The sequence below is a fragment of the Chaetodon trifascialis genome, chromosome 12 (genome assembly GCF_039877785.1).
Source record: "Chaetodon trifascialis isolate fChaTrf1 chromosome 12, fChaTrf1.hap1, whole genome shotgun sequence".
Lineage (NCBI taxonomy): Eukaryota > Metazoa > Chordata > Actinopteri > Chaetodontiformes > Chaetodontidae > Chaetodon > Chaetodon trifascialis.
In genome coordinates, this window is record NC_092067.1 from 8,836,440 (window position 1) to 8,852,379 (window position 15,940).

General features: G+C 41.5%; 2 protein-coding genes across 6 annotated transcripts; both read right to left on the bottom strand.

The window, feature by feature from the left end:
• Positions 1 to 302: 302 nt before the first annotated feature.
• On the bottom strand, positions 303 to 6,679 carry asmtl (acetylserotonin O-methyltransferase-like). Of its 5 annotated transcripts, XM_070976663.1 has the most exons (16): positions 6,610 to 6,679; positions 5,650 to 5,804; positions 5,413 to 5,544; positions 5,272 to 5,319; positions 5,116 to 5,180; positions 4,952 to 5,016; positions 4,642 to 4,750; positions 3,789 to 4,125; positions 3,495 to 3,716; positions 2,629 to 2,791; positions 2,318 to 2,502; positions 2,062 to 2,194; positions 1,842 to 1,982; positions 1,570 to 1,692; positions 848 to 1,081; positions 426 to 644 (listed from the first exon to the last, which is right to left on the bottom strand). In XM_070976663.1, the coding sequence occupies exons 2-15, from the start codon at positions 5,740 to 5,742 to the stop codon at positions 876 to 878; spliced, it is 2,022 nt and encodes a 673-aa protein (XP_070832764.1). In that variant the 5' UTR covers positions 5,743 to 5,804; positions 6,610 to 6,679; the 3' UTR covers positions 426 to 644; positions 848 to 875. The 5 variants fall into 5 exon arrangements, with proteins under 5 accessions (XP_070832759.1, XP_070832762.1, XP_070832761.1 ...); XM_070976658.1 differs by lacking the exon at positions 848 to 1,081 and having other exon boundaries at positions 303 to 644; XM_070976661.1 differs by lacking the exon at positions 848 to 1,081 and having other exon boundaries at positions 303 to 644; positions 5,650 to 5,766; positions 6,610 to 6,661.
• A 4,320-nt stretch (positions 6,680 to 10,999) lies between these two features.
• Positions 11,000 to 15,896, bottom strand: p2ry8 (P2Y receptor family member 8). Its single transcript, XM_070976237.1, has 3 exons — positions 15,848 to 15,896; positions 14,029 to 14,348; positions 11,000 to 12,783 (listed from the first exon to the last, which is right to left on the bottom strand). Exons 2-3 carry the CDS (start codon positions 14,343 to 14,345, stop codon positions 12,012 to 12,014), a joined length of 1,089 nt encoding a protein of 362 aa, XP_070832338.1. The 5' UTR covers positions 14,346 to 14,348; positions 15,848 to 15,896; the 3' UTR covers positions 11,000 to 12,011.
• Between the last annotated feature and the right edge of the window lie 44 nt (positions 15,897 to 15,940).

The following is a 15,940-nucleotide window of genomic DNA, read 5'->3' on the forward strand; positions in this document are numbered from 1 at the left end:
AAAACAATTCAGATCATACTTAGAAAATGTTTTTTTGGTTTTCCTCTCTTGCCTCTCAGTGCCTCCGTGCAGCCCAGTACTGTTGATGATGACCCAGCTGCAGGATGCTAATGATGTTAGCTTGCTTATTGATACACTTTGTGTTACAGAAGAACCAAACAACTGCTGATCTACTATGCACAACTGCATTTAACCCCAGGCATGCATCACTCCTGCAGCAAGGAGAACAGCAACAGGTAACTTACCTGTAAATTCAGTCATTATTGTTTGTTGTTGTGAACCAAATAACAAAAGATAATTTATCTATAAGAATTCAACAAATATAAATGAGCCCCATTCATCTCCCACCACTGATCAAAAGGCCAAAAACTGAGCGAAGACGGCCCGTCATAAACAAAAGAATGAAAAACAGCAGGATTCACGTGCATGGTTCACATGCTACATTTTAATGGCAATTAAGGCATCAAGGAAGTTCTCAGTGTGAACCACACATGTGTGTCCAAATCCATGTTTGTTCAGCAAGTTTGCATACTGGCTCTCTGTCCTCTCTGTCCCCTCAGTCTGGGCAAGCATGTTCAGAGACTGCAGAGCGGAGTATGGTGTCTGTCTGTCCAGCATGGTCTCAGCTATGAGCACTGCACATCCTAAGGCCCAACAAAACAGATTAAGACCTGAGTGTATAGGAAATTACATAGAAATGTTTGACGTAATCTGCCTTTACACAACACAAAAAAGTAAATACTTGAGCAAAAGACACCTTTTACTGGATCGCAGGGGCTGCTTTACAGACTCAAACCTAGCCCCTGATTTAGGTTATCTACAGTATACAGTACACAACAAGACCTACAGTATAGTGATTTTGAGGGTGCTGTCGGTCATGCTTTGATGCAGAGCATAGCGTCCAGGAGGCTGTCTGTGTATCGGACATGTGCCGTTATGAAGCCATGGCTCTTCAAAAGCAGACTGTATTCTGTGGCGTTCCTCTGTTTCCCCTCGCTCATGCTGAGGGCCTGGAGCAGTGCACGACTTGGGCCCCTTCTGTCATCATCCAGGAAGATCTCACTTAGCAGGAGTCCACAGCCTGGCACAGTGGTGTAAGCGTGTGATGTGTATGCAGATGTGCAACTTTAGACAAAAATAGTGGTTGTTTTGTACTTTGGCTTGGCTTTGAAGGTGCCAGCTTGTTACAAAGTGTTGTTTGCCACATCACAATGACGCAATCATTTTTATCTTGTACATCATCTGAACACCGACGATAACAGGTTTCAGATGTTTCAGCGGCGGTTATCAACAAAGTCCCGCTGAGACTTAAGAGTCTGCAGGTTTTCACTGAGACTAAACAGCAGCAGATTTTACACATGATTTTACCTCAGTGTGGGGACTGTCAGTGAGATCAGCTGCTGCAGTCTTACAGTAACAATGAAAAACTGCAGCCTCCTAAGTTTCACTGGCTCATGAGTGAGAACATTAGACTAAGCATATATTAATAATTAATTTGAATCGTGTTTGCATTCCTTCTTCAGCCAAAATACTTGGAGAAAAAGTCTGAAATAACTTTAAGAACTTTACCTGGTGTGCATGCATCTGCAATTTTCCTCAGCAGGAGATGCACTTTCTCATCAGGCCAGTCATGGAGGATCCTCGCCAGGATGTACAAGTCTGCTTTGGGCAATTCATCTTTGAAGAAGTCTCCTGTTCAGACAGTGAAACCACAAGTTATGGTCAAACATGCATCAAAGACCCACTGAATGAGCTAACTGCAGTGCATTAACCACTGCAGCAGTGCTGTCATTAAACAGCAACAGTTAAGCTTATATTTTGATGCAGATGCACAAACTGACCTGCTACAAATGAAACCCTGTTGTCTGTGCGCAGAGGATGGAAATGTTCACTCATCTCCACAACGGTCGGCAAGTCAAACACTGTCACAGACAACTGAGGATGGGCTTTAGTAAACTCATAGGCCATGGCACCAGTGCATCCTGGGAAAAAAAGACGACACTTTAAAGAATGGTTGATTACTCAACAACGCCACTTCAAACCTTTATGTTCCTTTATTACCTCCAAGGTCGCAGGCAGTTTTAAAACTGGACAGGTTGAAGGCTGTTGCTACAGCTTTGCCTGTGACTCTAGCAATGCTGTGCATGGCATTAATGAATCTCAGTTTGACCGTTTGACTGTTGTAGAAAATATCCTGTAAACAGAAACAAATGACATGGAGGAACAAAAGAAATAAATAACAAATAGCTCAGTCAAATATTTTCAGATATTTTCGCGCACATTTTGCCCGTATGAGGCTGAACTTGGAGAAAATCACCTGAAACACGTCCTCAGATTTCTTGCCGAAAGCCTTCTCGTGCTGGTTGGTTCCGTCGCGCACAGCGCTCTCGAGGTGGGAGAAAAGAGGCCACACTGTGTTGTTACAATGTTGGATGTACCCCTGCAGCGAAAACGGAGCGTCCGACCGTAGAAAACATGTGGCCAGATCTGTGTTCTCGTACACTGGGAGTGCAGACACCAGAAAACATTCAAAACTTCATTTCAAGGCACATTTCAAGTTCAGTATGAGATGCTACCTCTTAAAGGCACGAGCAAGCGGCAATCACGCAATGATGAGTGCTGACTAACTTCTCTCTTTGCTCTTCAGCAGTCCCAGAGACACACAGGCTTCCAGCAGACATTCAGTCCCCTTCACAGAGGCTTTGATCTCCTGGGCCACCTGTGCAGCATCCAGCCCCGGGCTGCAGTGCAGCAGGTCAAACACACGCATCTTGGATGCAATAAATAGTGCCTGGAACATTTTGGGAAAGGCGAATGGATACAGAAGCAAACGTGCCATTTTATTAACATGGACGTGTTGTGTGGTTTGCTGATGCTTGCAGATTGCAGAGTTCCTTAAAAATATATATAAATATAATTTTCTGTGTCCCACCGCAGTTCCACACCAGCACACTAAAGATCACATAGTCCACTTTTATAGTCTTAAAGGAACAGTCTGATGTAAAACGTAAAACACTAATTAAAACATCACATCTGGTTTGTTCAATCTGTATCCTGGAATCTCGTGGTCACCTTCTTTACCAGGCAATCAGGAGTTTCCAAAAAGTTACTGCACCCTCTCTACAACCACAACTTGCTATTTTTATGCTTTGGTTTTTGTACAAATTGAACAAACAAGATATCATGTGTTAATCTGTAATCTTTAGAGGTGCTGGTAGAGGTGATTTAACTGTGGAAACAGCCAAGATAGCTGTTTCCCTTATGCTCTGCTAGGTGATGTCTCCTGGATGTAGCTTCATATTTAATGTACATATCTGAGAGTGGATCAATCTTCTAATCTAACTCTCAGCAAGAAACCAAATAAGTGTACATTAAGCGTACCATCTCCCAAAATGTCAGGCTATTATAATGCTTCATTAAGTTATATTTCACTATGAAAAAAAAGTTATATAAAGTTTTACCAATATAGGAACACACACTGTGTCTCTAATTACCTTTGAGGCTTTGAACCCATCCATCAGTTCAATGACTCGTTCCAAGTCCTCTTTTTTTGGCTCACAGTCCTCATGTTGTGTCAGATTGAGCTCAATCACCTGCCCCCTACTGGTCACCAGTGGTAATGCTGCACTCTCAGAGTCTCTGGCCTCTCTCTCGTCTGTATGTTTAGACAGGCTGTTGACCAACATCCAGCAACTCTCACCCACTTCACTTTTCACCTGTAAGGGGAGACTGTCACTTATAAATAACAACAAAACTGTTATGTTGCTCACAGAGTGAGAAAAACAAACCTTGTGGACAGGACTGGCTGAAGGGCTGCTCTGGGTGCAGTCTGGTGGACTGGCAGGTGGGCTGTTCGGTCTGCGGCTGGATGATGGCTTGTCATTGGCTGAAGCTGGCGGGTTGGTTTGGGTCTGAGTGAGTATTGTGACGGTCTGAGTGCTGTCTTGGCTTGGGAAGAAAGACGAACTTTCCTGGTCTAAGGAGGAAGTGCAGCGGTTGTAAATAAGGTCCAGTTGTTTGCAGAAGTGGTTAAGGGGAAAACCCACAACATTGAGGAAGTCTCCGTGAACGTACTCTACGAGCATGCCACCGAGTGCCTGAATACCATAGCCGCCAGCCTTGTCCCTAACACACACAGACACACACAGAGACACACACACACACACACACACACACACACACACACACACACACACACAGAGACACACACACACACACACACACACACACACACACACACACACACACACACACACACACACACACACACACACACACACACACACACACACACACACACACACAGATGTTTCAGTTGAAGAGCAACATATACTCTCTGATGAATACAGAACCACTTGCACACATTCACAAATTGGGTTGAATGTGCGATGGAGCGTTCTTTAAATGCAGGCAGCACAAATCAAATGACACACTCCTGACTCAAATCGAGCTCTTATGTCAGGCTGACATGATCTCTGACAAGGCAAACAAAGCTGGAAAAAAAGTCAGACATCAAAGTCCAGAAAGCAGCATGTTCATGAGGCTCCAGCGGTTTCCACTGGTCGAATGCTTGGCTAGGTCACTCCATCAAGAGAATTTAATAGCTATTACACATATAAAAGTTCAAATGTTCATACTCACATGGGTTCGCCACTATTGATGTACTCCCACAGCAAGCTTTCTGAGAGGTCAGCAAACTTCACCTTTGTTTCTTCATAGAATTCTATCAGCTGGTAGTCCACTGCTTCGTCTGGTCAGCAGGGAGGTTTAGAAATGAAACACACCAGTGAAGAGTCTCCCATATTCCGTTCATTCAAGAAATTACTGTTTTTCAGTTTTTTTCTCACAGATGTTTTTGCTGAGCGTTCAAGAAATAGAAAATTTAAAAAGTTCTTAAAGTCTTAAGGGCTTCAACAAATCACATTTCTACAGGAAACAAGTTGTGACTTACTTTCTTTCTTGTGGCAGAGGACTATAGTGACACCAGTGAAGACACTGTGCTCTTTACCACTCAGGCTGGAAGAGAACCATGAAGAAAACAGAGAAACTGTAAACAAGATCTGGCCCAGTGTCTGTTTGTGATGTTGACTCAGAAACAATGTAAATGACTCTGACCTTGACAGCATCCTGTAAGCATCGTGTTTGTCCACTGGCTTCTCCAGAATCATGCCATCTACAGTCTGTAGAAATCAAACAGTATCCAGAATAAAAAAAACATACAACATGCAACTTCTAATGCAGAGAGGAAACAGAATGTTTTCTTCTGCTTACCACAATAGTGTCTGCTCCGATTACTATGTCCGGAGTCTTCAGGTGTTTCTAAAGCAAATTAATACACAATGCATTATTAATTTGTCATTCAACAGGGTAATATGTGCTGTTTATTGTCCTACAAAAAGGAGCTTAACTCACCAACGGCATCCTCCTGGCCACCTCCAGGGCCTTGTGTTTGGCTGTCTCAACAGCATACTCATGAGGTGCTTTGAAAAGTCCCTTGTCAAGAGTTTCTTTGAACCAGGATGGAACCACCTCAAACCGTAAGCCCTGAGATGCAGGAGAGAAAAAAGCAACAATAAAATTAGCAAACAAAACATGCAGTTCTCCTGATATACATTCGGTTCCTATGAGTTTAATCAGTGGGAAACGTACAGCATTGCGGAGAATCTCCAGTCTCCTCGGGGAAGCACTTGCCAGAACAACCAGTTTCCCAGCCAGCTTGGAAATGACAGGGTTTAGCACCATGGTGGACTTGTCGTCTAACTGACCCTGGGGTGATCGACCCAGTTAAACACTGCAGATGTGGCCTAGATTATGCGAAGGACAATATGGAGTCAGACGACTGCTGTGCTGACACTGAGGACATATAATGCTGAAACAATCAGCATAACATGTGGACATAAGATGATCAATTAAGCATTTAAGTAACTCATCAAGGAAAACTGTTGCATTTCTCTGATTTAAATCAGTTGAAAATTGACATTTGGGGTTTTGGACAGTTTATGGACTAAATTATTACAGTAAACTTCAGGGTACTTGCAGCCCCAGGCCAATAGGTCCCATGCATACATGTAAAATAGAATTATGCATTAAAAAATAAGTCAATGAACATCTGTAATCACTGTAAAGACACCTCAATTTTAAGTTACATTGGAGGGTGACTTCATGCACAAAGGCAGAAACGTCAATAGAAAGCTACAGCTTTCCGAGTAACTGTGTTGAATCAATAAGTGGCTTCTATGAAAGTAGCCAAACTTAATCACGTAGCGTTATATAATGAATGTTTCAAACATATATCCTAGCAATATCAGCAACGCACGACATGCATACTTCACCTCCCTGCTCTCTTAAACGTGTTAGCTTGCTGTTAGCTATGAGCTCGTTGGGGTTGTTGTGTGGATTTTAGGTTTTGTAATGTTAGAGGAAAAAGCTCCTGTACATTAACAACAAGGGAACGAAACGTTTGTATAACGTTTGTTTAATGAGTTCACCCCCGAAAAAAGGACACTGTTGAAAGAGCTCACTCAATGAATAAAAATAATAAAAGAAGAAGAAGAAGTGGTTTCATGGTCTAAGCATTGCGTTATGCTATATATGCAGCGTCTGGCTTACCTGCAGAACTCAGGAAACTGGCAGCGAAAGCAGCTTGTCCGGACGATCAACGTGACGGCGCATACGTGATGACGTTTAAGGACGCTCCGTGACGTGGCGGATATAGGGATCTCTCTGAGCTGCTAGCATGGCTGCAGTCTCTTACGAGTTGGGGCCAAGTGCAATGAGGTCGATCTGCGGTCTAACAATAGCTAGGAAACGGCGAGGCTTTTTTTTTTTTTAATTGATAGTGTCCACCACACAATATATACATTACAATATATACAAACACCAGTGTATATACAAATATACAATATATACAAATGTACATATATACATAAACATTTAGGGTACCTGCAAAACTAATTAAACATGTTAAAGGATTCACAAATGTCCAGAGTCTTCATTGCTCTTTTGTCTTTTACACTGTGTAAGGAGGTCATATAAAACTGTACTTCCTTTATAAACTGCTGTATTGTTGGAGGTTTTTGACTCCACTTGCACTTGTGAATATAATACTTGCCATAGGCTTAGGCAGCGCTGTTGAAAAAGAGAGTTGCGACACTTCCCAAGACCGATGGACTTTGGGAGTGCGGAAGTGACGTCTGTGGTGATTGATCAAACACTGAGTAGTTGCTGCACTCATGGCATTTTATGTAGCCAGCTAGTTAATGTTTACCATAATACAATAGCTATTTACATTCTAATTGTTACTGAAAATGAGGAACATTCCAGTACCTACCTCCTAAATAATTATATTAACACCTCTAAACAACAAAAACTTAACATAATAAGGCTCTTGAAGGGAGGATTTATTGCAGGACTGATAGATGCATTAGATTTGGCTTGGTGTACCTAATAAACTGGCAACTGTGTATATGCTTATAGGCTTCATCGAAACATGCCAAAATTTTATGTTTTGAGAGTAGTGGAGTGCAAACACCATATCCCACCAACAGTAACCTAGAAAAGCTCTTGTCCACATTTTGGCAAATATGTACATACTGCAGATGGGACACAATTGATTTGAACTACAGAGGCATTTACACATCCTTCCTTTCAGCCACTGGTCTTCACCGTGTGTATATGTGTGTGTCAAGGGACAGTCCTAATGCCATGGAAGAGAAAGTCCCGGTCCCAGGACTGCACGGCCGTGTGTTGGGACCAGGTCCAGGGAGAGCAGACCTGTTACTGAAAACAACCCAGGCATGTGGAATTGTATTCACTCTGCCTCTTAGGCCAGCTGCTTGTGCATGACCACAAAACTGAGGTCATGTTTTGAGCAGTTGTTGAGATAGAATACAATGACAGGCTTGAATCCATTGGTACCTTGTGTATAAAGATATGTGAATGTCTGAAGCGCGGCTGTGGAGCTGGAATTGTCGCCCAACTTTGATTAGACTGATGAAAACAATGATGAAACAGTTATATGTGACAGTAAAGTCGAGAGTTGGTTGGACCAAGATCACTTCAGCATTTCTTGGACACAAAATTTTATATAATCTCGACATAACACTTTTTTCTGTCTCTTTCAGGAGGTGGTGGAGAAGTGTATAACAGCTGTAGCATATTTTGCTTTCTTGAGGATGATAAATTATTATAGCAAAGAACTGTGGTAAAAGCAAATAGCAGATCCACACTCACTTACTATCATTAGCATTAAATTGACCTCAGGGCTCCACTCTTTGAAAGGGAAAAAGTGAAAGCTAATTGCTTAATTCAGTCTCAGCTATGGAGATCTTGGCTCGTGTACAGTGACCGTAAGACTATGAACTACTACACATACAAGTAAGAACAAATGAATGTGCTAAATGCTGCCATGAATAAATGCAAAGAAAACAACGATTAATGAATAAATGATTGAATGACTGAAGTCGACAATGCAGCAATGTACCATATATGTGAACAAGGAACATCAGACCAGATCAAGCACGATATCTTTATCAGATGAATCAATTAGTGGAAACACAGAAGAACAAATGGATGAAATCTTTAAGACTAAACATTAAAACAAGGCACCATTCAGAGGATGAGAGGGATCGGAAGCCAAAAGAAATCGTCCGTAGTAATTAGATATTGTAATTATATTGATGGAAAATCCCAACTTATCTTCTAATGCTTCTGAAGTGTTCCCATTAATCCATAGCATCAGCCCAGTATCACAGGAGAGGTATCGTGTGAGTGTGAGTCCTTGATGAAATCCAGGTCCTGTATTGGCTCTTACAAGGGTCAGTTGCGGCTCGGTTTCATGACTGGTCTGTAAAAGCAGGTCATAAATGAGTAAACTGGCTGAGGTTGTCCCTCCCTTTGGCACTCAGCATTCCTGTGTTCACCCTCCATGACTCTTGCAGACCCGTTCTTTGACCCAAAGGCCATGTGGACAACCACTTCAGTATGGGTTCAAAACCCACAACATTGAGGAAGTCTCCATGAACGTACTCTACGAGCATGCCACCGAGTGCCTGAATACCATAGCCGCCAGCCTTGTCCTACACACACACACACACACACACACACACACACACACACACACACACACACACACACACACACACACACACACACACACACACACACACACACACACACACACACACACAGGTGTTTCAGTTGAAGAGCAACATATACTCTCTGATGAATACAGAAGCACTTGCACACATTCATGGAGCGTTCTTTAAATGCAGGCAGCACAAATCAAATGATGCACTCCTGACGCAAATTGATGTTTTATGTCAGGCTGACATGATCTCTGACAAGGCAAACAAAGCTGGAAAAAAAGTCGGACATCAAAGTCCAGAAATGAGGCTCCAGCGGTTTCCACTGGTCGAATGCTTGGCTAGGTCACTCCATCAAGAGAATTTAATAGCTATTACAGATATAAAAGTTCAAATGTTCATACTCACATGGGTTCGCCACTATTGATGTACTCCCACAGCAAGCTTTCTGAGAGGTCAGCAAACTTCACCTTTGTTTCTTCATAGAATTCTATCAGCTGGTAGTCCGCTGCTTCGTCTCATCAGCAGGGAGGTTTAGAAATGAAACACACCAGTGAAGAGTCTCCCATATTCCGTTCATTCAAGAAATTACTGTTTTTCAGTTTTTTTCTCACAGATGTTTTTGCTGAGCGTTCAAGAAATAGAAAATTTAAAAAGTTCTCAAAGTCTTAAGGGCTTCAACAAATCACATTTCTACAGCAAACAAACTGTCTAAGCATTAATAAGTTGTGAGTGTTTCTCATGGCAGAGGTATAGCAACACCAGTGAAGACACTGTGCTCTTTACCACTCAGGCTGGAAGAGAACCATGAAGAAAACAGAGAAACTGTAAACAAGATCTGGCCCAGAGTCTGTTTGTGATGTTGGCTCAGAAACAATGTAAATGACACTGACCTCGACAGCTTCCTGTAAGCATCGTGTTTGTCCACTGGCTTCTCCAGAATCAATCTGCCACAACCACTTCAATGAGTGTTCATTCTTTTATCAATAAAAGATAATAAATGTTCGTCAGCATCCGTGTTGATTTGTGCTACGCTGCACTGGGGTGAGTTTTTGTTTAGAGAGTCGGCAAAGTGTAAATTCAATTACAAGTTTATTACTGAGGTCATAGGCAGGCTGGAAGGATTGTTTCTGTGTTGTTGTTTTTGTTATCAGGCAGATTGTTTGTCACAAGGTCCATCGGCATCACGCATTGAGACAACTGCTGAAACGTTGTCAGGGATTAACCCCTGATTTCTGATGGTGAGGAACACACCCCGTGTCCACAGTGACTGAGGCCTTGTGATTGGAGGAGGGGGACGTTCAGGTGTTGGGCTACCTTATAGGTTTAAGGTTGGTCTGGGGTTTATACAGATAGGTCAACATGTGTTTGGACAATTGGACGGATTCTGTGCTGGACAACAGAGACAAAATTACAGAAAGTCTATGTGGAAATACATACTGGCCTAACTGTGGGTGTGCACTCTAACTTCTGTAATCTCAGTCTCATGAGAAAGTTTGGGAAACATTAGATTTCGGTGTGTATTTTTGTCCCTCAGTGTATTAGCCTTAACACTGTTCACTCTTTTTTCACTTCCTCCAGTTGTCTCCAGCCGTGAGAGGCTCAACTCGACTCAAGGCTCAGTCTGCTCTGGGCCTGTGACATGGTCTGCTTGTAACAGTGGAAGGAAAAACTTACTGATCCTTTCCCTGGATATAGGATATAATAAAATGTTTTGTTGAATTCAATTGGTTGCCTTGTTTGTTTTGCTCTAATGACCAAACTTCTTTCTTGGCTTCAGTTGAGCGGTTGTTGGCATTCACTGATATTCACTTGCTGTGCATGTTTATGTGAACATCTTAGCATTAGGATGTGAGTACTTATGACCATAGAAGCGCGAGGAAAATATGAATACACACATACTGTAAATCAGCGCTGGAAGAAGTACTCTGATGTTTTATTTGAGTAACACAGTGTAGAAATACTCTGTTACAAGTCCTGCATTCAAAATATTAGCATTAAAATATACTCACAGTACAAAAAGTAAAAGTACTAATGCAAAACGGCCCATTTCAGAATCATTAGATTCTATTTTTTACATGTAGTAATCAATGCACATTCTAATATGAATTACAATGTGCATTGAACATAGAAATATCGTGGTTTGGATCTATTGAGAGCTACATCAACCGTGTGACCGACCATATGGTAGCGAGGTCAGAGAGTGTCGCAACTGTCGTTTTCAAGCGCTGGTGTATCATGCGGTAAAGTCTGCGTGTCTGCAGTCTGCACGACTCCAGATGCATCCTTAGATAGATCCTTCTCACCACATGCAGTTACAACATCTACTACTGCTCAGCTTTACTACAACTGCAACTTCTGACAATAATAATGATTGTAATAACGATGATACATTTATTTCTGTAGAGGAAGAGCATAAAAGAAAAATTAGAAAAGGAGGAACCTGAGAGTTCCTTAAGTAACAATGCTCAAAGGTGGCCCCATTCATATCTAAAAACAGTACACAGACATTAACAGAAACATGTACAGAGGTCATGTTAAAAATGTCAGATATTTTGGGCAGAGAAACCTTCTATCATACAGATACAGATAATGCAATAAATTCCTAATACAATACAGTTTATTCGCAGTTTATTTACCCGTGTGCATGCTACGTACTTCCTTAAAAAGAACTCTTCAGATGCTTATGGCAAGCATGAATGGCTTTTCATTCTTTAAAATAACACAGGAATAACGGTTAGCAAAGAGGCTCAGCTGCCAGCCACAATCATTTGTTCTGTGGTGCACGTAAAAAAACAAGTAAAAAGATCTTGACCCAAGAACAGACACTGTCAGAGCGTGACACACACACGAGTGCAACTCTTAACACTCTCTATCTGTCTCTCACTTCCATTGTCACGAGTCTGTTGCTATTTTTCTCTCTTCCTCTCATTCTGCGTGCTGTGATGTGCCTGGCATCAAAGACACCTTGCTGTGTTCTCTCTCTTGACCTTCGAAGGTACAATGTGCTGAGTACAAACTCTCTTTATGCTCCATCTTCATTGAGTCCGCACTGCTCAGGCTCTGCAGATTTATTACCTGCCGCAACTTTTGTCTGAAATCCTTGGAAGCAAAGTAATAAATGAACGGATCGAGGCAGCTATTCAGGCAACTGAAACAGAGGGACAGTTTGTAGGCCATGTAGACAGACCGCTCAAAGAAGATTCTCAGAACACTGTGAGTCAACAGGAGGATGTTGTTCGGGGCGAAGCAGAGGGTGAAGACCAGGAGAACGATGAAGGCCAGACGGAGCGCTCTCTGTTTCTGGACTGTCTTGGAATCTCTGGTCAGTTTGCGTATAACACTGATATAGCAGAATGTTGTGACACAGAAAGGGATGAGGAAGAGGATGAACACCATGCTGAAGAGAAAGACTGCCCAGGCTGTCATGGACGGGAGCATATTTTTCTTCAGTACGTCAAAGCACGTGGTAACCCCGAGTTCAGGAACTTCAAAGGTCAGGTCTGTGGTCATCAGCGGGTACAGAACGGCCAGGACCAAACCCCACATGAGGAGGCAGCTGACGACAGCGATGGACTTCCTCCTCTTGGTCTTCCTGAACAGCATGGGCCTGACGATGCCCAGGTAGCGGTCGACTCCGATGGCCATCATGGTCAAGATGGAGCAGTACATGTTGGTGTAGAAGACGAGGGTCAGGAAGCTGTTGGCGGATACATAGAAGAAGACAGTTTTATTGAATCGCTAGTCAAAGCAAAATGATAATCAAAGGAATAGTTCAACATTCTGGGAAAGATAAGACCATCAATACTGTTCTCATAAATGTCAGTAGCCGGAAAGCTTAGTTTAGACAGGAAATGGGGAAACAGCTAGCCTGGCTCTGCCAAAATGTAACAAAAACCACCCAAATGAGTTTTAACCTAAACCAAAAGTGTGTTTTGGAGCTCCAAATGAAGACATGAGGTCAGAAATTAAGGAACTGAAAACATGTCAAACCCATTTCACTCATTACCAACTTAACCAACGTGTGTCAGCTGCGAAACCACACACTATGCACACACAATATCAATTTCTTAATTAATTTGATATTGTTCCTATGGTGTTTCTGTAACGTTCAAATGGAAATATGTTCAGTAACCTACATTTGTGATAGGTTTAGTCATGAATGTCAAACCCACGCAGCTGTGGTTGAATAAACCGAAGTCAAAATGGAACTAATTTTAAATTAGGACACAAGTGAAGACAGAAATGTTACTGAGCTAAGTCAGTTTGTTTTATTGTCATTTTGACCAGCTTCTTAAAATAAGCCTTTAATCAGCCATGATTTCCTGAAACAGGCCTGAAAATGTTGTGCTTTGCCAGGCACTTACACACTTGATTTTATGCATTCTGTGTGATCTATTTTTACCTATATTTTATTATTTCATTCTGTGTTTTTTTTTCCATCTCATGTGATGCATTGTCTTTATTTTCATCCTTATTCTATTTTACTTTTGCTTTTATTATCAAGTTGATAGCAAAATTATCTTATTTTCGATTCATTTTTTATCCCTCTTTTCATGTATTTTTCATGTGAAGCACTCACTTGATGCACATAATTTCTTTGTTGTAAAGCACTTTGAGCAGCAATTCATGTACTATTATTATCATATTATGTACTGGCCTGTTCATTTGCTGGGAGCAGTGAATTCCTTGTTGCCACCTGAAGATTACCAGCCAACCAGTGGAGACAATGAAGTCATTTTGAACAGAGGGAGAGTAGCTGTTTGCCCCTTTTTTAAGTCTTTATGCTAAGCTAAGCTAACTGGCTGCTGGGTGTAGCTGCAAATTAAACTGGAACTTACAAACAATGGATGTAGAAAATGTATAAATAACATTTTGCTTGACAGACACAAGGTAAACGAGACATCCTGTGTCAATGCCTTAATACTGCAATCATACAGATTACCTGCACATACTGGGTCCCAGAGTCCAGTTGTATCCTTGAAGCTGGTAGGCGATCTGAAAGGGCAGGGCAGTGCCGAGGGCCAAGTCAGTGAACGTGAGATTAATCATGAAGATGATGGAGGCCGTCTTGGGAGAGGTACGGAAGAGGAGGATCCACATGGAAAGGCCATTTCCTACCAGGTTAACGACAGTGACGATCATGTAGATGACAGAGATGGCAATGCTGGTGTTTGTGTTCTTAAACAGGTGCAGGGTGGCGTTGTCTAGCTTGAGGCCGCTGGAATTCCCCGTCATGATCTGAGGAGAATGGCCTCTCATCACCTGAGTGCCAGGGTTCGACAAAGAGGTAGAGTGTTCATTTTTCTTACAAAAGTACTGGTGGAAATAAAGAAATGTCACACGGATCCTAGTTCATGCATGTTGTTTTGTGATATTTTAATTAAAATGTATAAAAGGTAAAGAATTAACAACATACACTACAAGAGAAAAGTGCACTAGACCTTGTCTAAAGTCACGCAGAGCACTGAGTGCAATCTGTCACCTTCTGTAAATTCGATTGATCTCAAGGTGTGAACAGATACTGTTACATTCTAACCAGGATTCCATAACACTATGTTGTTGTTTGCGTGCGAGTAGTACATGTGACAGGTGGAGTTTCACACAGGAAAAGGACATGCTTGATTTGCGGTGAGGTGTGCCAACTGTCACTCGGTGGAGCTCTACAATCTATAATCAACACATGCACAAATGTTTGGGGAGCAGACTCAAAACTGCCAAAGATCATGTTATGAAAGGTTGAAACTTGGAGGTGAGGCAAAAGCTGCATTTTGTGTTTGTGCCATGAGAGTAAACATCAACAAAGGTGGGGAATACAAACACTTTCACTCACATGTGGTGCACATGGTGGTGGTCGGTGGGAAGTTACCACAAACTAGACATACATCACTGAGCCATTGTAATGTTCACTCGAGATTATGCAAATGAAAGTACACCATTACTACAAATATGATCATGATGGTAAAACACGTTTTTGGAACACGAGAACAACATATTGTAAAAAAGCTAAAAAGAGCGTTGTTCTGTGTTTTGTTTTTTAAATAAAAATTATAAGTTGTTATAAGTTATTTTTATTTATTTTCCCTTCTTGCTCCGTGGATCGTTTTTTTTTTTTTTTTTGTATCACTGTAATGGAACCAGGCACTTCTTTAAGTTATGCATATTTATGCTATGATTTTTTTACATTCATATGAGTGCGCAGTTCTGTTTGTGTGTGCCATATGCTACTGTACATACACTGAACTAATGATGCACCTCAGATGTAAGCCAGATGTTTAGTTCTATTTGCTGCTGTTTTATATATTAATTTTGTCCATATATGTGTATACACACACATATATACACACACATATATATACATATACATATATACACATACACACACACACACACACACACACACACACACACACACACACACACACACACACACATACACACGCACACACACATATATACACACATACATAAATATACGTATATACACATACATACATACATACACACACACATATATACACATATATGTATATGTATATATGTGTGTGTATATATACATATACACACACACACACACACACACACACACATATATATATATGTACATACATATATTAACCCACTGAGCAAATTTACTGCAGAAACACACAAAAATACAAGAGATAAAAGAAAAAAAGAGTATAGTATAAAAATATGAAAATACACTGATCATAAGGTTAGTGCCTCTCCTGATAAATCTCAGTAAAAGTCAGCTGAACACTCACCTATATGAACACAGAGGCAGGCGAGACGGGAGGCAGGCTAGAATATGAGTGTCAGTTGCAGATGGAGGGACAGATATTGTGAACTTGTTACAG

Coding starts and splice junctions, on each gene's coding strand:
- asmtl (XM_070976658.1), bottom strand. CDS start 5,742: ATGGTGCTAAACCCTGTCATTTCCAAGCTGGCTGGGAAACTGGTTGTT. Junction 5,181..5,271: donor TCGGAGCAGACACTATTGTG/GTAAGCAGAAGA, acceptor TGATTTCTACAG/ACTGTAGATGGCATGATTCT. Junction 4,126..4,641: donor ATCAATAGTGGCGAACCCAT/GTGAGTATGAAC, acceptor TGTGTGTGTTAG/GGACAAGGCTGGCGGCTATG.
- p2ry8 (XM_070976237.1), bottom strand. CDS start 14,345: ATGAGAGGCCATTCTCCTCAGATCATGACGGGGAATTCCAGCGGCCTC. Junction 12,784..14,028: donor CTGGGACCCAGTATGTGCAG/GTAATCTGTATG, acceptor ATCCGCCAACAG/CTTCCTGACCCTCGTCTTCT.